This window comes from Schistocerca americana, chromosome 6 (genome assembly GCF_021461395.2).
Source record: "Schistocerca americana isolate TAMUIC-IGC-003095 chromosome 6, iqSchAmer2.1, whole genome shotgun sequence".
NCBI classification, from domain to species: Eukaryota; Metazoa; Arthropoda; class Insecta; order Orthoptera; family Acrididae; genus Schistocerca; species Schistocerca americana.
In genome coordinates this window covers 361,151,861-361,173,187 of record NC_060124.1, presented here as the reverse complement: position 1 = coordinate 361,173,187, position 21,327 = coordinate 361,151,861, and the positions used below count along the sequence as shown (strand labels likewise).

At 40.1% G+C, this 21,327-nt stretch overlaps 1 protein-coding gene across 1 annotated transcript in view; it reads right to left on the bottom strand.

The window, feature by feature from the left end:
- Positions 1–21,327, bottom strand: part of LOC124619340 (protein unc-80 homolog) — a 905,779-nt gene that overhangs the window by 398,741 nt on the left and 485,711 nt on the right. The window contains exons 35-37 of the mRNA XM_047145658.1: positions 19,589–19,796; positions 14,189–14,436; positions 125–332 (exon numbers count right to left, since the gene is read on the bottom strand). Coding sequence (XP_047001614.1) covers positions 125–332; positions 14,189–14,436; positions 19,589–19,796 — 664 coding nt within the window. The remainder of the gene's footprint in view (positions 1–124; positions 333–14,188; positions 14,437–19,588; positions 19,797–21,327) is intronic.

Genomic DNA, 21,327 nt, shown 5'->3' with positions numbered 1-21,327 from the left:
CTTTTAAGAGCAAGTTAGTGTAACTTGAAGTTAATATTTGACTGACGTACAGATAAAAACAAGCTAGTGAAAATAATACCTTAAGGCAAATGAAGTATCAAAAAATAATCACACGGAAACTTACATGACTCTCCTGGCTGATTGTCACTTCTTCAACCTTCGTTTTAACTTGAGGCATCCATGGTGGATCTACCACAGGAAGTGATTCAATACCTATCTTTGGTGATGGTAACGTGAATTCTATTCCAGGGGGAGGAACTTTAAACGTCACATGAGCACCTTCCTCCATTCGTGGCCACACTTGGTATCTCATTTTCCACAGTACCTGAAACCTGAATAAAAATATCTATTTCAGGAAACATGAATTATTTATGACATTTAAATACAAGCAGCTCACATTTCTATTCTTCTTGTTGTTAGGGGATATTAACTTGCAGGTTCTTCAAGAGTTAATCTTTTTTATGCACTGACATTCATCCCTTTACTCACAATTAACAATCAATACATGATTCACCTTATTCTTTGTTAGTCACTTATAATAACTGTGTTCTTTGGAAGAACAGGTGTGTTGTCATCTACTTGTTAGTTGAGTTTATGTTATCCATATTCTTTTCCTTAAAGAACGGAGCTGGAAGCTGTAAAGGAATGTCTCCTCTAGCAGACTTTTCCTCAATAGAAGTAGCTGATATCAGAAATATTTTTGAATTTTGAATAGGTCAATAATATGTAAACTGTTTTTCTAAAAAATCTCATATTATTTTGTACATGATGTGTTATATTGCAAGCTAAAATCTATAAAAGGAAATTACTTTATTTTCTTTCTTACAACCGATATGTACTAACTCTGAATGTACAGTTAAAATTATTTTTTTTCGAAATATTTGAAATTACAAAATATATGGCACACTTAAAATTTCTATTATCAATTAAGCAATTTAGTACTGTTTAGTATCTTTATTTCTGTATTCATCTGTAAATTAATAGAAATTCATTTGTCAAGAAAATTTGTAAACCTTTTGGACTATTGTTATTAATGCAGATTAAGTGGACATGCCACTGATGTGATCGGGCATGGTTTTTTTTTTTTTATTTTGGGAAGAACAATGAGATTTCGGCTTTCTTACTGTGAAAATTCAAAAGACAGTGTGATATCATAAAATGTGAAATAATAAATTATCATGAAAACAAAAAGCTGCACAGGCTTACTTCAAAATTATTTACATCTGTTGGAACCATGAGAACCTAAAACGTCAAAAATTTCAGCTACAAGAATCAGCCCCTAGACTCTAACAACAGAGGCCACCTACAAAGAAAGGAGATGAGTAAAAAGTTTATTGTAAATCTTACTCTTCTCGTATTTTTGAAAAAGGAGACCTTACCATTGGCAATAGTAGTGACAACAACAAATTGTGGGAGTTCACACAGTCCAGCAAAATCTGAAAACACTTGGAAAATTCTGAGTGCCAGCTGGCATGTTTGGTCAATGAACAACGTAAGAGTTTGAGTAAAACCTCAGTTATCCTACCATTGTTATTACTGAAAATTCCAATGTACCCAGAAATTCTAAATTACAAAAGAAAATCTCTATAATCTATACTGAATGTAAGAAATATTTACAAGATGAGATATACACTGACAGAAAAAAATCACAACAGGAAAAAATAACTAATGTCCAATAACTAAATTTCAGGAATACATCTGTCTAACTACCATATCTAAGTCATTAACACTGCAAGATGAGGGATAAATGTAAGTGCGAGATGAGCCATTGCAAATGTGAAGTGCTGGTACACTAATAACGGGTGTAACCACCAAAATGGTGAATGCAAACGCGCATGCATTGTGCTGTACAGCTGCTGGATGTCAGTTTGTGAAAAGGAGTTCCATGCCTACTGCACTTGTTTGATCAATACAGAGACGGTTGTCAGATGGTGTTGCATATGGGCTCAACTGGAGACTGATCTAGCGATAGAGCAGGCAAAGGCAACATAACAACACTCTGTAGAGTACGCTGGCTTACAACAATGGTATATGGGTGAGGGTTATACTGTTGGAAAATGCTATCTGAAATGCAGTTCATGTATGGGAGTACAACACGCTGATGTAGAAATTTGCAGTCACGGTGCATAAGATAACCATGCGAGTGCTCCTGCAGTCATACAAAATTACACCCCAGACCATAGCTCCAGGTGTAGGTCCAATGTGTCTAGCACACAGACAAGTCAGTTGCAGGCTGTCAACTCATCTCCTTCTAAACAACAATTGGCCATCACTGGAACTAAGGCATTTTCATTAGAAAACACAATAGACCTCCAGTCAGCCCTCCAATGAGCTCTAACTTGACATCAATGAAGTAAATAGCGGTGATTTCGGATCAGTCGAATGCATGCTGCATGGCATCTGCTTGGAGCTGTCCTTGAGGTGACGGATTTGTAACAGTTCATTGTGTCACCGTGATGCCAACTGCTACTCAAATTGCAGATGCAGTATAATGTGCCAGAGCCATACGCTCAACATGACAGTCTTCCCTCTCAGTAAAGCAATGTGGCCATCCAGATGCAGGTATTCTTGCAACTGTGCACTCTTGTGACCACTGCTGCTAGCAATCATGTACACTCTTTGGCATAAAACTCGACCAAAGACAGGCCGCTGCAGAGGCTAAGTCCACGCTAATTGCCACATGGGACAAATAAACTGACCAACTTGCTAATTCTCTAAGTCCAGCTATCTGCACAATCTGGCAACACTGTAGGCTGTTGCACTTCCTGGAGGAAGTCTTGTCCCATGTTAGAGAAAATGGAGACTGTTTACGCCTGTGGTCTAGCAGTAGCATGCATTGTTTCTGTCTACAATGTCTGTGGATCGAGACCAGCTCGCGCAAAAAATATTTATAGCCTCTTCTGTCTGAATGCTGACATGAATGTAATAGTAGTGTAGATTCAATCTATCTCATTTTGTGACACACCGATAACAAAATTTTATCCAGTAACCAATATGCAGCAGATTTCTTGCAGACTGTCCTCCTCTGGATGTCACATGGAACAAAGCACCAGGATCCATTTGCTGGCTACCGGCAGCAGCCATGGCAACAGCAGCGGTGCTGCACTCCCCTGTTCCTTATTGAAAGCGCCTGCTACTGCCCATCGCTTTTGATAATTTAAAATGCTTTATTATTATTAAACGTTGCTCCACAGAAAATTTCTATGATTTCCATTCACGCTCGAAAGCAACAGAAACAGACATTCTGATTAGTAGATGGGTACAGTATTACATTAATTGGCAGGAGTTGAGGGTATGGCCCGAAATTAATGTTATAGACTGGGATGAAATTAAACCACCTCACTACATTCTATGAATTTATAAATGCTTCATACCTCATTTCTTTTCCTTTCAAAGTCAGTTATTTATGAAACTTTTGGCCAATATTCAGATGTTTTCGTCAAACCAGAGTGAGCGTCTGTGGTGTAAAGTGTATTACAGTTTTTGTTTGATTCCTTATGGTACGTCTATGTGATAAACCGTGTGAATACTTTGCAATGCATGCTCCGTAGCAGTGTAGGAACACTGCACGTTTAGAGTTCCACATATGGATTCATGAAGTATTTAACGTTGATCAGAAGTGATAGCTAAGGTCATCAGATTTAAACCAGAAAAAGTTATTGTTGTTGAGGTTTCAGAGACCAGAAAGGAATAGCTAATGCCGCTGTCAGAAAATGTCTACAGTTAAATGCTACTACAAAAATTTAGAAGAGAGGAACTATATTAATGATCATCACAACATGGTTTCAGAGAAGGGAAGTCAACAAAAACAGCATCAACAGATATAATTGAGCACATTCTTAATTTACTTGACAGGCAACAAAAGACTTGTGGGATTTTTATGGACCTATCTAAGGCATTTGATTGTGTGAACCACTCAAAATTAATGATGAAATTACATCAGTATGGAATTAGAGGAAAATGCTATGACATACTTAAATCATACATTACAAATAGGAAACAATGCACAGAAATCAGACATACTAGTGGGGGAAACATAACAAACTACATATCAGAATTACAAACAGTTAAACACGGTGTGCCGCAAGGGTCTGTGCTTGGGCCAATACTATTCATACTCTACGTAAATGACTTCCCTAACTATATAAATCAGAAACTTATAATGTATGCTGATGACACAACAATCATTTGCACAGCTGACACAAAGGAGGAGCTTGAGAAGGAAGCACTCCTGACTATTGAAAATGCAAATAAATATTTAACACAAAACAACCTGTTTATGAATCAGTCTAAAACAATGAATGTAGTATTTCAGACCAAGCGTAGTGAAAATTATAATATAAATGGAAACACTATTAAAGAAGTAACCAGCACAAATTTTCTAGGAACTATAATAGACAAACATTTGGCATGGGGGGAGCACATAGATGCACTGTGTAAAAAGATAAACAAACAGATCTTCATCATGCATAAAACAGCTAAGACTGTGGATGATAAAGTCCTCAGATCAATGTATTATGGACTTGTCTTCCCACATTTGTCTTATTCGGTTCATATATGGGGAAATGCACAAGCTGGCTACCTAAAAAGAATATTCACAATTCAGAAAAGGGCAGTGAGATGCATTGCAAAAATACCACCAAGACAGACCTGTAGGCAAGCTTTTGTACACTATAATATTATGACAGTATATTCACTGTATATATACCAAAGCATAATGGTGGTAAGGTCAAGTGATAAACACCTCCTAAATAAAGATGTACACAAACACGGTACAAGAGGAAATGAAAATTACTACATGATAAACAGAAATCTAAAACTGTCTATGACTGCCCCAGAAGAAGCAGGCAAAAGGTTTTTTAATAAACTCCCCAAAATCATTAAAAAAGAAACAGATCTAAAATGTTTTAAAAATCATTTGAAACTATATCTCACAGAGAAATGTATATACAGTTTGAGTGAATACTAAGATGTGTTTAAATATATCATTACTGAAATGTACCTGTAAAAATTATCATTTCTGTATGTTTTTTTTGATTTGTGTGTACATATAATGTGAAACATGTAAAACCTTTGTATGATTATGGACTATTTCTGTTTAATCATTTGTTTCATTTATATATATATTGAAATCAAGTTTGATGTTAATAGGCTATTGTATGACACACCCAATACTCCCAGCTGGATTTTCAGCTGGAGTCCATGGGCAAAGAATAAATAAATAAATAAATAAATAAATAAAAAAACATGTTCACTTCATAAACAACCTCCTGACATGTTAGACCCATATGATGAACAAAGCTCAAATTCGTATCATTGACAGTCGGTCTGAATCTTTTCAGAAACTATTTTACAGCGAAGCACCTTGGCATTTGCAAAGCAGACATCCATGATATTAACATAATTTACTAAGTTGAAATTGTTCAAAGATTTGCATGTAAAGGCATTCTTCAGATTTCGTATAAGGAATTTTTACTAGCAGTTTGCAACTCCATTAATTAAAATGTTAAATAAAAGGTTGTGTTCAGCGGCTTTCACCGAGATAGGCACTGCCCTCTCTTATAGCACTAGCATCGCAATACATAAAGGAACCACTGAGCTAACACCACACTGGTGGCAACGGGTGGATTATAGTCATTGCGATATTGCCTGAGCTTCAAAACACAACATTAAACACACAAACCGATGTTACTAATGTGAAGAACGCTGTTCTTGGAATCCAGAAATTAAATATACTTTCTAAGTGTCTCATCTTACAGTGGATTATATCGTATGAGTCTTCGATGTGAAAAACGAATGCCAAGTGAATTAAGCGAGGTAATGCCGGGCTACACTCAGAAGTAAATCCACTATCACAGTGTTGACAGATATTTACTACGACACTGAAAATTCTCAGCTCACTTACAAGGCAGCTCTTTAGCAAAATGCTTGTCATCATTGTCTGATATGGTTCTTCAGAGGGGAGACCCGCGCGCACATTTTGCTTTTATGCGGCGTTGTCCCCTGATAGTTTCTGATGTCACCTTGTGGGCTATGTATACATTTGAGGCTTTCAATCATCATACAAGTTTCAGCTTCCGGTGTGTAAGAAGGCTGTTGGCGCCAACATTATATCATTTAAGCATAGGGAAAGCAAAACAGATGATTCAGTGTTTCTCATTCAGCATAAGACATGTGAGATAATTTTCTGTAACATTCGTAATCATCTCAAAATACTAATGAAGTAAAAATACATCAAAAGCTTATTTGAATTGAATATAATGTACAATATCAAATGCTTTGCACCTCGATGTTGAATGTGTCCATGTGCAATCTTCTGCAGCATACATATAGAATGTCATGATGACCACGAGAATGATGAAATATGTTGGTAGGGATGGAAGCAAGAAGAGACGCAGTCAACAAATATTCAATTCCTCATGGCATTCACTTCATTTGAGATTTAAGAAGAGGTATAGTGGGATATTACTTTCGTTAACACGAAAGATATGCTGCACATATGGATAATGAGGAAGTCTGTGTCTTATATACTAAGTAGCCTGATCATTGTTTCTGTAATGTTACCCTCTTGTTTGGCTCCTAAATGATGAACAGATTCCAAATGCATCTTTCTGCATGAAAGTAGTTGTTTGAATACTTGCTGCATTGTGTTTTGTGTTGTTTTGCTTGGAATTCATGAAGCAGACAGCTGTCCCCGCCCGGGAGGGTTAGGTGTTCTAGTCCTCCCCTGGCCATGGATGTGTATGTTGGCCTTATAATAAGTTAGTTTAACTTAGTGTAAGTAGTTTCTACATCTAGGGACTGATGGCCCTAGCAGTTTGGTCCCTTAGGCATTAGAACTTAAAAAAGAGCAGTTGCGGAAGGAATTGATAAGATAAAGCTTTTGCAGAAAAACTGGAACTAATGAAAAAACAGCTCCAGTTATATAAATTGAGCACCTTACTGCACCGGTGCCTTGTTCGCACAATAGTAAATACTGCCCTTACCATAATCGTAGCTGACGTATACAACTCGCAATGTGAAACATGAGAGTACAGCCACCTTTTGCATGAAGCAACCACTTTGAACTAAAATACGTTTCCTAACTCAAAACCACTCTTTCTGTGGTAGTTATTCACAATATTTGATTGAGATAACATGAAAATATTAAATGGATGTAGCAGATACAACACAGTCCCACAGCTGCAAATCACTCTCATACCAACACAGTAGCCAAATAAGATGTATGATGTTGTGAGTCCATGACTACATTAGTAAGAAGAAGATTTCGTTTCCTTAGCAGGATTCTTCATGAACAGATGCGCATACAATGCAATCCTAATGACAGATATGGCAGAATGCCTACATGTCTAAAGAGAGCAGAAAACCTAATTGTTAACCCTTTGAGTAATATTCCCATGTCTGTGTCTCATATCATGGTTAAAGCCCATTAATTACCACTGTTAATGCTTAACGACTATTACCTACATCATCAAATAACAGCAGGAATGGAGAGAAATACTTTCGGAGTAGACGCCTTGAATATTTGAATTCATTTTCAGATGTAGCAAGTTTTCTTTTTCAATGAAGCTATTGTTTCTATTTCCAGACAACATTTCATATCTTTTTTAATTCTGCTGCAGCAGTTATTTCGCTGCTCATATGGGAAACCATGCCTACGACTACCTTCATCTCATTTCCTGACCTAACTTTTCTCATTGTTTCCTACCTCAGAGATTTCCTTAAGCATTATATCGTTTGTTAGTCACACCGTAAGTTAGACTAAAGGTTGTTAAGTTTGCAGGCACTTGGATTTTTTCTGTTGCTTCCACATTGTGATGACTTCACGGAAATTCTTTATAACTCAATATGTGTCCTAAGTACTCCACTTGCTTTCGAAAGAATTCACACTTTTGTAGATTGCATTTTACTCCAGTTTGCTGAAGTGTCTGAAGCAGAAGATATAAGTTTACAAGCTATTGTTCTCTTGTAGCGCCACTTACTAATATATCATCCAAGTAATTGACTATGTTTGGAATGTTTTCAATCAGATGCTCCAAAAAAAGTTGGAAAATGGTTAGGCACTTGCAAACCAAGTCAAGCTAGTGCCCAGAACTGCGAAAGTCTAGTGAGGCATACAGGAAATTCGCTAAACTTCCCTAGACTAGATGACACATGAATCCAGAAACCTGTTAATGTTGAACCACTTTATATACAGAATGGTATTATTTTATACTTGGCATCAGAAAATTTAAGACTTTCTCAAGTCATTAGTGAGTCATTGCAAGTATTCAATTACTTCTGTCTTCCAGTTTTATGTATTTCTCTTTATTTTTCACTGTAATTACTAAATGATAATCTGTCAATGGTATTTAAACAGGGTGAGTGGCAAATGACAGTGTACTACAGGATACTTTTTGCAAGTATTGATTAAAATTGTAGGTAATACCACTTGTCAGAAAATACTGCCAGGAGTCTAAATTACAGCAGGTTTACTGTGGTGCTTGAGGCCTTCAGTTTTATTGCAGACAACACAGTGGAGGAGGGTAGGAAATTAGGAGAGGTTACTGTAATTATTTATCAATCCCACAAATTGAAGTGTCTCTGAAAATCAGGAGTGTGTGCTCCCTGCCGCCGTTGGATAAGCAGCTGCAGCAGCAAGTCGTATACTCCTAGCTCACTCATTTGTTACATAGTTTAATTCTTAATTTCTTTGCGTGTTTTTGGTTCTTGCATTGTTTAATTCATAAATTTCGGGCGTATTATAGTATTTGAGAGTTGTAGCATCGCGTTTTAGTACCTGAATAGTGTAAATTCGCGTAGTCGTTTGTCTACTGTTTTGTTTTGAACGGCCAGTGTCGGTTGGTCGCAGTCAGTGTGCTCCCTGCCGCCGTTGGATAAGCAGCTGCAGCAGCAAGTCGTATACTCCTAGCTCATTCATTTGTTACATAGTTTAATTCTTAATTTCTTTGCGTGTTTTTGGTTCTTGCATTGTTTAATTCATAAATTTCGGGCGTATTATAGTATTTGAGAGTTGTAGCATCGCGTTTTAGTACCTGAATAGTGTAAATTCGCGTAGTCGTTTGTCTACTGTTTTGTTTTGAACGGCCAGTGTCGGTTGGTCGCAGTCAGTGTGCTCCCTGCCGCTGTTGGATAAGCAGCTGCAGCAGCAAGTCGTATACTCCTAGCTCACTCATTTGTTGCATAGTTTAATTCTTAATTTCTTTGCGTGTTTTTGGTTCTTGCATTGTTTAATTCATAAATTTCGGGCGTATTATAGTATTTGAGAGTGTAGCATCGTGTTTTAGTACCTGAATAGTGTAATTTCGCTTAGTCTCGCCGCCGAGCAGTGTCAGCAGTGCGCAAGTAGCAGCATTACTGCATTTACTAGGCAATCTTGTATTTTAATAACCGTTTAAATTTTGTCGATTTGTTTGCGCTCTCTGTAGATTAGTTCAGACGTTCTTTGCAAAACAGTTTTTAGCATGGATAGGGACTGCAACTGCTGTGTTCGGATGCAGGCTGAGTTGGCATCCCTTCGTTCCCAGCTTCAGGCAGTGTTGGCTTCGGTCACACAGCTTGAGGCTGTTGCCAATGGGCATCACTGTGGGGGTCCGGATGGGGGTTTGTCGGGGACGGCCAGCTCGTCCCACGCATCCCCTGATCGGACTACGACTGTGGATGCCCGGGATACTGCCCGCATTGAGGCTGATCCCTCACCTGTGGTAGAGTGGGAGGTCGTTTCAAGGTGTGGCAGGGGGCGAAAGACATTCCGGAGGGCTGAACGGAAAGCCTCTCCAGTTTGTCTGACGAACCGGTTTCAGGCTCTGCCTCAGGCTGATACTGATCTTCGGCCTGACATGGCTGCTTGTCCTGTTCCAGAGGTTGCCCCTCAGTCTGCAAGATCCGGGCAGTCGCAGAGGGTGGGCTTACTGGTAGTTGGGAGCTCCAACGTCAGGCGCGTAATGGGGCCCCTTAGGGAAATGGCAGCAAGAGAGGGGAAGAAAACCAATGTGCACTCCGTGTGGATACCGGGGGGAGTCATTCCAGATGTGGAAAGGGTCCTTCCGGATGCCATGAAGGGTACAGGGTGCACCCATCTGCAGGTGGTCGCTCATGTCGGCACTAATGATGTGTGTCGCTATGGATCGGAGGAAATCCTCTCTGGCTTCCGGCGGCTATCTGATTTGGTGAAGACTGCCAGTCTCGCTAGCGGGATGAAAGCAGAGCTCACCATCTGCAGCATCGTCGACAGGACTGACTGCGGACCTTTGGTACAGAGCCGAGTGGAGGGTCTGAATCAGAGGCTGAGACGGTTCTGCGACCGTGTGGGCTGCAGATTCCTCGACTTGCGCCATAGGGTGGTGGGGTTTCGGGTTCCGCTGGATAGGTCAGGAGTCCACTACACGCAACAAGCGGCTACACGGGTAGCAGGGGTTGTGTGGCGTGGGCTGGGCGGAATTTTAGGTTAGATGGCCTTGGGCAAGTACAGAAAGGGCAACAGCCTCAACGGGTGCGGGGGTATTGTAATTGTCAACTGTCGAAGCTGCGTTGGTAAAGTACCGGAACTTCAAGCGCTGATAGAAAGCACCGAAGCTGAAATCGTTATAGGTACAGAAAGCTGGCTTAAGCCAGAGATAAATTCTGCCGAAATTTTTACAAAGGTACAGACGGTGTTTAGAAAGGATAGATTGCATGCAACCGGTGGTGGAGTGTTCGTCGCTGTTAGTAGTAGTTTATCCTGTAGTGAAGTAGAAGTGGATAGTTCCTGTGAATTATTATGGGTGGAGGTTACACTAAACAACCGTACTAGGTTAATAATTGGCTCCTTTTACCGACCTCCCGACTCAGCAGCATTAGTGGCAGAACAACTGAGAGAAAATTTGGAATACATTTCACATAAATTTTCTCAGCATGTTATAGTCTTAGGTGGAGATTTCAATTTACCAGATATAGACTGGGACACTCAGATGTTTAGGACGGATGGTAGGGACAGAGCATCGAGTGACATTATACTGAGTGCACTATCCGAAAATTACCTCGAGCAATTAAACAGAGAACCGACTCGTGGAGATAACATCTTGGACCTACTGATAACAAACAGACCCGAACTTTTCGACTCTGTATGTACAGAACAGGGAATCAGTGATCATAAGGCCGTTGCAGCGTCCCTGAATATGGAAGTTAATAGGAATATAAAAAAAGGGAGGAAGGTTTATCTGTTTAGCAAGAGTAATAGCAGGCAGATTTCAGACTACCTAACAGATCAAAACGAAAATTTCTGTTCCGACACTGACAATGTTGAGTGTTTATGGAAAAAGTTCAAGGCAATCGTAAAATGCGTTTTAGACAGGTACATGCCGAGTAAAACTGTGAGGGACGGGAAAAACCCACCGTGGTACAACAACAAAGTTAGGAAACTACTGCGAAAGCAAAGAGAGCTCCACTCCAAGTTTAAACGCAGCCAAAACCTCTCAGACAAACAGAAGCTAAACGATGTCAAAGTTAGCGTAAGGAGGGCTATGCGTGAAGCGTTCATTGAATTCGAAAGTAAAATTCTATGTACCGACTTGACAGAAAATCCTAGGAAGTTCTGGTCTTACGTTAAATCAGTAAGTGGCTCGAAACAGCATATCCAGACACTACGGGATGATGATGGCATTGAAACAGAGGATGACACGCGTAAAGCTGAAATACTAAACACCTTTTTCCAAAGCTGTTTCACAGAGGAAGACCGCACTGCAGTTCCTTCTCTAAATCCTCGCACAAACGAAAAAATGGCTGACATCGAAATAAGTGTCCAAGGAATAGAAAAGCAACTGGAATCACTCAATAGAGGAAAGTCCACTGGACCTGACGGGATACCAATTCGATTCTACACAGAGTACGCGAAAGAACTTGCCCCCCTTCTAACAGCCGTGTACCGCAAGTCTCTAGAGGAACGGAGGGTTCCAAATGATTGGAAAAGAGCACAGATAGTCCCAGTCTTCAAGAAGGGTCGTCGAGCAGATGCGCAAAACTATAGACCTATATCTCTTACGTCGATCTCTTGTAGAATTTTAGAACATGTTTTTTGCTCGCGTATCATGTCATTTCTGGAAACCCAGAATCTACTATGTAGGAATCAACATGGATTCCGGAAACAGCGATCGTGTGAGACCCAACTCGCCTTATTTGTTCATGAGACCCAGAAAATATTAGATACAGGCTCCCAGGTAGATGCTATTTTTCTTGACTTCCGGAAGGCGTTCGATGCAGTTCCGCACTGTCGCCTGATAAACAAAGTAAGAGCCTACGGAATATCAGACCAGCTGTGTGGCTGGATTGAAGAGTTTTTAGCAAACAGAACACAGCATGTTGTTATCAATGGAGAGACGTCTACAGACGTTAAAGTAACCTCTGGCGTGCCACAGGGGAGTGTTATGGGACCATTGCTTTTCACAATATATATAAATGACTTAGTAGATAGTATCGGAAGTTCCATGCGGCTTTTCGCGGATGATGCTGTAGTATACAGAGAAGTTGCTGCATTAGAAAATTGTAGCGAAATACTGGAAGATCTGCAGCGGATAGGCACTTGGTGCAGGGAGTGGCAACTGACCCTTAACATAGACAAATGTAATGTATTGCGAATACATAGGAAGAAGGATCCTTTATTGTATGATTATATGATAGCGGAACAAACACTGGTAGCAGTTACTTCTGTAAAATATCTGGGAGTATGCGTACGGAACGATTTGAAGTGGAATGATCATATAAAATTAATTGTTGGTAAGGCGGGTACCAGGTTGAGATTCATTGGGAGAGTGCTTAGAAAATGTAGTCCATCAACAAAGGAGGTGGCTTACAAAACACTCGTTCGACCTATACTTGAGTATTGCTCATCAGTGTGGGATCCGTACCAGGTCGGGTTGACGGAGGAGATAGAGAAGATCCAAAGAAGAGCGGCGCGTTTCGTCACCGGGTTATTTGGTAACCGTGATAGCGTTACGGAGATGTTTAATAAACTCAAGTGGCAGACTCTGCAAGAGAGGCGCTCTGCATCGCGGTGTAGCTTGCTCGCCAGGTTTCGAGAGGGTGCGTTTCTGGATAAGGTATCGAATATATTGCTTCCCCCTACTTATACCTCCCGAGGAGATCACAAATGTAAAATTAGAGAGATTAGAGTGCGCACGGAGGCTTTCAGACAGTCGTTCTTCCCGCGAACCATACGCGACTGGAACAGGAAAGGGAGGTAATGACAGTGGCACGTAAAGTGCCCTCCGCCACACACCGTTGGGTGGCTTGCGGAGTATCAATGTAGATGTAGATGTAGATGTATTCTCTAAAAATGAGTATGTCTGAAACATATTGCTCATACTGGAAGCAGCTTTCAGAAACTGGAACTATTGCAATGATTCCTGGATAATGTTCACTGAGAATAGTTGTTGCCACATATCTGTCATATTAGAAAAATTTGGTCTGCTGTTACTAATAGAATTAATTCTGTATTGTCTAATAACATGATAATTGAATTAATTCTGTATTGTCTAATAACATGATAATTACAAAATGTATTTACACTTAATATCATCTTAGTAGTTTGTTTGTAAATGTCACTGCACTCACAGAAGCAACTCCGCAACTGGAGTCACAAGTCTCAGTGAACCCAGTTCCATACAGTCCAGAGCAGAACAAACTTGGTTGTCAATAGACACTGACCACAGAACCCCCACATATCAGCCAATCCAGTGACCACTAGCTCACGGATGAGGTATGTATTTCCAAAAGTGTTTTGTCATCCAGTGATGCTCTGAGTCTTAATTTCCTCACAGTTTAATGTTCATTAAGATAAACATAAAGACAATAACAGAACAACATGAAAAATGATTTTAAAAAATCAGAACAAAGTGTTGCCTTAAGTGATTGATAAGATTTAGAAGGCCTATAATATTCTTTTCTATCTCATAATTTAGAGCTATGCCTATATCTAAGTTGAAATCTCAGTCACTAACATATCAGTTACCTATTTTGCACATATCAGTTCTCTAGTACATAACTAAATGTATTTTCATTTTTCTTGCGTATTTAGCATCCTTGAAGATCATTTCCCTATGGGTAAGCACAATGAACAGCATATCTAATCTAATCTCACATGAATTGTTATTTTTAAAATGATTTTTTCCAGCAAAGCATGCTGCTGAACACTCATGGTCTCAGCTGAACTAACCTGAGTATTGCATTGATACGAACAGCAGGAGTCTGATTCTGGAGGCCATTGTGCATTATATCTGTTGCTTGTGTTGGTGCTCGCACAGCACCAAGAATAAAGAGTGAAGCTGCTACAGCAGCAACTTCTTGGCTGTGTTCCAGTAGGAGTTCCCATGCTACGGGCAGCATATTCACAAAGTGCTCCTCAGAAAGTACTACAGCACCTTTTACTAGTACTGCTAGTGGAGCATGGAAAACTTCACGTACCTGAAACATTATTTTTATTTGAACCTTTATGAGAAATGGAATAAAGTAAGGTGTATGAATTTAATGATATTAAATTCACTTATGACTATATCATGCACTAGATCAATAAATATGAAATTTTAAGGAAGTAATTAGTTTTTTATGGGGATTTACTGTTCAGTGTGTCATAACAAATCCTCAAGGTAATCAAACAATAGAAGATCTAGGATGGAATGTAACAATATTACGAAATGGAAAGTTGCTGCTCACCACATGCTGGGTTGCAGATAGTAGCAGAAAAGGAGAGAAGTAAAAAGACTGAGTGTGATGGTGGAATGACAGCTGTGCAGCACCGGAATGGGAACAGGGAAGGCACTGAATGGGTGAGGATAGTGACTAATGAAGGTTGAGGCCAGGAGGGTTATGGATATGTAGGATGTATTGAAGGGAAAGTTCCCACCTGTGCAATTCAGAAAAGCTGGTGTTGGCAGGAAGGATCCATACAGCACAGGCTGTGAAGCAGTCACTGAAATGAAGGATGTCATGTTTGGCAGCATGCTCAGCAACATGGTGGTCCACTTGTTTCTTGGCCACAGTTTGTCGGTGGCCATTCATGCAGGCAGACAGCTTGCTGGTTGTCATGCACACATAGAAAGCAGCACAGTGGTTGCAGCTTGGCTTGTAGACTGGTTTCACAGGTAGCCCTGCCTTTGATGGGATAGCTGATGTTCGTAACTGGACCATAGTAGGTCGTGGTAGGAGGATATATGGGACAAGTATTGCACCTAGGTCTATTACAGGGGTACGAGCCATGAGGTAAGAGGTTGGGAGGAGGTTTGTGTAAGGATGGACAAGTATATTGTGTAGGTTCTGTGGATGGCAGACTACCACTGTGGGAGGGGTGAGAAGGATAGTGGGCAGGAGATCTCTCATTTTAGGGCACAACGAAAGGTAGTTGAAACCCTGGCGGAGAATGTAATTCAGTTGCTCCAGTCATGGGCGGTACTGAGTTATGACAGGAATGCTCCTCTGTTGTTGGACAGTGGGACTTTGGGAGCTGGTGGGAGGCTGGAGAGATTAGGAACGGGAGATTTGTTTTTGTAAAAGGTTGGGAGGACAATTACGATCTGTGAAGGCTTCAGTGACATTTTCTCCCGCTCAAAATATACCAAAGGTCTTACTGAGGCCTTCACAAACCATAATTGTCCTCCCAACCTTGTACAAAAACAAATCTCTCATGCCAATCTCTCCAGCCTCCCACCAGCTCCCAAAGTCCCACAGTCCAACCACAGAGGAGCATTCCCGTCGTAGCTCTGTACCGCCCAGGACTGGAGTAAGTGAATAACATTCTCTGCCAGGGTTTTGATTACCTCTCATTGTGCCCGGAAATGAGAAATGCACCATCCACTATCGTTCCCACCCTTCCCACAGTGGTGTTCCACCGTCCACCAAACCTACGTAATATAATCGTCCATCCTTACACAACCCTGCTCCCAACCCATTACCTCATGGCTCCTACCCCTGTAATAGACCTAGATGCAAGACTTGCCCCATACATCCTCCCACCACCACCTACTCCAGGTCCGGTCACAAACATCAGCTATCCCACTAAAGGCAGGGCTGCCTGTGAAACCATTCATGTGGTCTACAAGCTAAGCTGCAACCACTGTGTTGCATTATATGTGAGCATGACAACCAACAAGCTGTCTGTCTGCATGAATGGCCACCGATAAACTGTGGCCAAGACACAAGTGGACCACCCTCATGCTGAACACGTTGTCAAACATAACACCTTTCATTTCAATGACTGCTTCACAGCCTGTGTCATATGGATCCTTCCCTGCAACCTTTGTTAGTCACTGTCCTCACCCATCCAGCCCATTCCATGTTCCCATCCCAGTGCTACACAGCCATCATTCCACCACTACACCCAGTCCTTTTGTTTCTCTCCTTTTCCACTACTTCCCCCCCCCCCCCCCCCTCCGACCCTCTCCTCTGCCCACCGTCTAACATGTAGCACTTCACTGTCCACCACCCCCAACATACTATCCTTCCCCCTCCCCACCCCTGCCTCCTCCTTACCCCCACCCAGTCGCCACTCTCACCATGCACTGGTGCTGCTGCTTGCAATGTGGTTTCAGTTGCCAGACTGGAGTTGTATGTGTAGTTGTGTGTGTGTGTGTGTGTGTGTGTGTGTGTGTGTGTGTGTGTGTGTGTGTCTACATCTATTGTTGATAAAGGCCTTAAATGGCTGAAAGCTTCACCTGTGACCGTCTTTTTGTTGTGCCTATCTGCAACTCAGCATCTCCGCTATATGGTGAGTAGCAACTTTCCTTTTCATAAAATTGTTACAAGTTTTCAAGATATCCATAAAAGTTAGATGACGTCACAGAGCAAGTGAGGGTAATAGTTTTATAAAACTGACTTGACATACATATTTCTTCAGCTGGTCATTGCATGTGTACTTTTTTGGTATGCAAGAGAAAAGTGTAAAAAGTTCTTGGCCTGACAGATAAAGACTGTGTTTTACATAAACAAAAGCTGTTCTTATTTATATGTCTTCATCTACATCCACATACTTTATCCAATGTTTTTACAATTATTGGATTCCATTCCTGAATGTAATTATCGAAGATCTGCAAATTACTCAAATACAACTTTCATAAATTCTTCAATGGACATGAGACATTTTGCAGCCACAAGTTTCTTAAGATGCTGGAATGTGTGGAATCTGGAAGGTAACAAATCTGTAGAATAGTTTGGACATTCTAAAAATCTTCTCTTCAATATCTCAGTTTCCTAGTGCTAAAGCATCTTTGTGGTCAAGTACAATCTTCTGAAGGAATATGATTCTCTTCTTTCACAAACTCAATCTTCTCCTCAAACATTTTTTCATCCAGCAAGTTCAGAAGATGTCTATGAAATTTTCCAGTTAATGTTTTATCTATTGTATTCTTTTATTGCATTCAGCAAAGCAAAGCTGTAACTGACCTCACCTTATATTGTGCAAGCCATCAGCTTCCACACACTTTTTGTTTTCTCTTTTATTTCCCGTAAATGTTGAGGCAATAGTCAATCATGGTGTACTACTCCACAATGAAAAATCGCACTTAAAAATTTTCTTTTCAAAAGTATTTAATACAGTACACGTCATGCACAGAGTGTATGCATACTTTGGTAAAATACCGTATTTACTCAAATCTAAGCCGCACCTGAAAAATGAGACTCGAAATCAAGGAAAAAAAATTTCCCTAATCTAAGCCGCACCTGAAATCTGAGATTCGAAATTCAAAGGGAGAGAAAAGTTTTAGGCTGCATCTCCAAATCGAAACAAAGTTGGTCCATTGTAATATGAGACATAATTTAGGTCGAATGAATGACGATACAGCTACAGTAGTTTGGTTCGAGTCGTAAGCTCAGCAGTTAAGCTTTACCAGGTAGACACTGCTATGCGTCAAGCGCTCCGTCCGTATTTATTCGGGTACCCTTCCTTTTTCACGTGCTTCGTCTGGTTTGAATTGATTGATTACTTTTCTTTGTCCGATAAGTGCCATTCTCTTTGTTATAGATGTTTACACTCTATGCTGAAAATGCATTACTGTACTGTGTCATGCATTGTTTGTCGCATTCTGATAATGAGTGTTTACGGCCTGTCGCCGCTCGCCGCATGGCTTGCTTTTGTGCACGCTACCGCCGCTTACAATTAAAAAAAAAAAGAGAGAGAGGAATTGTCTCATAAGCGAAACAATTGCAAGAGACTGCTATTTGTTGTTACATACACTGCTGCTTTCTTTGATAATGATCAACAAGAACCAAATAATAGACTGCGTATGTTAGAAGATGTTCTGAACGAGAGTTTAGCGAAAATTTTTCTCCGTTTGAAAATCGTTGCAGATGCCTCTTTTGTACATTACATTCTGCACAGAAATTAGTCATCTTAGATTTAAAAATGTAGTCAATTGCCGTGCTTCATTTCTGACTGTATCACTATTAGGCATAAGAATAATACGAATATAAACATGACATGATATGTATATTCTTCCGCATTTGCTGTTGTCTCACTCTAGTTTCGTAGTTTATTACACGCCCGGGTTCCCGGGTTCGATTCCCGGCGGGGTCAGGGATTTTCTCTGCCTCGTGATGGCTGGGTGTTGTGTGATGTCCTTAGGTTAGTTAGGTTTAAGTAGTTCTAAGTTCTAGGGGACTGATGACCATAGATGTTAAGTCCCATAGTGCTCAGAGCCAGCCAGCCGTAGTTTATTAGGCAGACAGGATTTAAATGAGATAGCAGCAAACACGAAAGAATACATGGCAAAATGTTTATATTTGTATTATACTTATGGTGAAGAGAATACTGCATGTGATTCACAATTCATAAAAGTTCGTATTAGCAACCATCTCTTCTCACAGGTAGGAAAAAATTCAGAACGTCGAGTTGGCCATATTGATAAACATCCCAAACAGTCTTGCTAGTTGGATTTTTGTACTACATTGAAATGCTGCGACATTCGAAGATGAACAATACGGTATTTGTATTTACTTCATTGATTAATGTACGGAAATGCAGTGGTCGAAACTCGAGGCGGAGAAAAAAGCTCGTTTTCCACTTTTTTTTTTTTTAATTTTGTTTACTGACGCAGAGGTTTTGGCACCAGTATTTATCTTTGTGCCTGCAAAGCATGGCTGTGTAGCGCTACATATATTCGACGGCAGAAGTTATATTGTGGCGGCACCTACCAACATTTTTCAGAACTAACGCTTACTTTGCACTCGATTCTAAGCCGCAGGTGGTTTTTTGGATCACAAAAACAGGAAAAATGTGCGGCTTAGATTCGAGTAAATACGGTAAGGGCAAGGCAATGACTGATCTATAACAGACTGATGCGAGGAGAGAAGAAAGACATTACAGAGAATGACTCACACTAGATTTTTAGCTCTTGCTCATTTTATAGCAAAAACGCACACAAGTACACACTGCAAGCACATAACACCCACACACACACTCCTGTGGCCACAGCAAGACAATGACATTTAAAGACAATTTTTTCCAACTAAAACAGCACAATGACTAAGTTACTCTGAGTTATATTATCAAGAAACTGTAACAAAAAACATAAAAATAAAAAACTCACTAAGTCAGAACTATTTTCATTAAAACACATGAAGGTATTACCTGTTGCTTAATATATTTGAGGACAGGTGGTGGTTCCTTCATTTTCTCCTCAGATTTATGATCTTTTTTCTTTGCCTTTGGTGACTGGAAATTAGTCTTCTCAAATTTTTCTGCTTTTTCTCCTTCCTGGTCTATCATATCACGTGAAGATTCTTGATGGCTTGCACTGAGTTTACTTGTTGCACAACCTTCACCCAATCGATCAATTCTGTCCACAATAAGTTAGCTTCATAAAAAAATGCAGAAATGGTAGTAGCAATGCTGGGTAAGAAATTTCTAAAACCTTGTTGAGTGATGTGTAGACATTTTTACAGGAAGGTCTTACACAAATAAATATGTGACCAGTCAATCAAAATCAATAAATGTAACTGCAAGACCAATAAGGTAATCTGATATGTCATTTTGCCAAATTAGGTCTCAAATACATGATAAAAGTTCATTGAGGCAAAAAATATATCAGAAACTACCAAGTGAATGGGAAAGACTAGAAAATAAATTTATAATTACACTGGCTGACACAAAAAATGTAACATGTAATAAATTATGTGCAATTATCTATTTAATCAAAAGTGTAGCAGTTTACTCTATAGTTTTAGATGAGGTATTCTAATAGAATCGCCTTGCAAGCAAACAATGAAGTGCCATTTGTTTAGTGCACTAGCCTTAATTATTTTTTCCTGCAAACCATGAAAAATGCATCAGTGGATGTAAAGCAATAATTTTGCCCAGTCTTGTGGTATTTATTGTTGTATCTTGTATTGTTCCACTTTCAATTACATTTGCTTACAGAATTTTCTGTGATTATCTTAATGCATTTTCTGGAGTAAGCATGCTGTTAAGCCTTGAAAATGCACCAAAAACTGTTGCTTTGGTGGAAGATGGTCATAGCATACACCACATTGCAAAAGCATTGAGAACCACACCTTCCATGACTTCCAGAAGCATTGAGAACCACACCTTCCATGACTTCCAGAACTGCAAGAAGGTACAGGGAAACTGAAGGCTATGCATGGAAACCATAATCAGATCTGAGAAAAGTAACATTGGCAACAGACAATCATTTCACATAACTACATGTTCTCCTCCAACATCGCCACACCAGTGGCATTGAAGCATGATATCGACTCCACCAAGTATTGAGAGGTCAATGTTTGTGAGAGAAATGTCCAAAGAAGACTGGAAGAAGACAATGTTTAAACTAGGAGACTTGCTACAGGCTCAGAACTTACCAGAGAGCATCACACAGCTTGGCTACATTTCAGAAGCGAATATTTGGGTTGTTAAATACAAGAATGGCAGTAAGTGTTGACCATCATTTGAGTCATGATTTGACCAAAGATTGACTGATGATAGAGATAGGGTCTGAACAAGGGCTGAGGTTTGCACATTCTCATCTAGGATGCATTTTCAAAGCGGTTGTTGGATGGTGTAGGCAGGAATCAGTATGACTGCAAGGAAGGATTTGGAGAGGCTAACAGCACATTGTTCCATGCAGGAAATCATATTGGATTATGTTGTACCTTTCACTCCATTTATTAATCACAATTGCACAAATGTGCCAAGAGTTCTTGGATGAAGCAGTGATTCTTGCTAGCGCTTGGATTCCTCGAAGCCCTAATTGGGTACTTATTGAGCATATATGGGACCAGCTGGGGAGAAGGACCCATCAACATGACACAGAGACCCTAGAGGACCTCCTAAACCGAAACAGAGGTGTATTACCTTAATGAGCTTCTTCA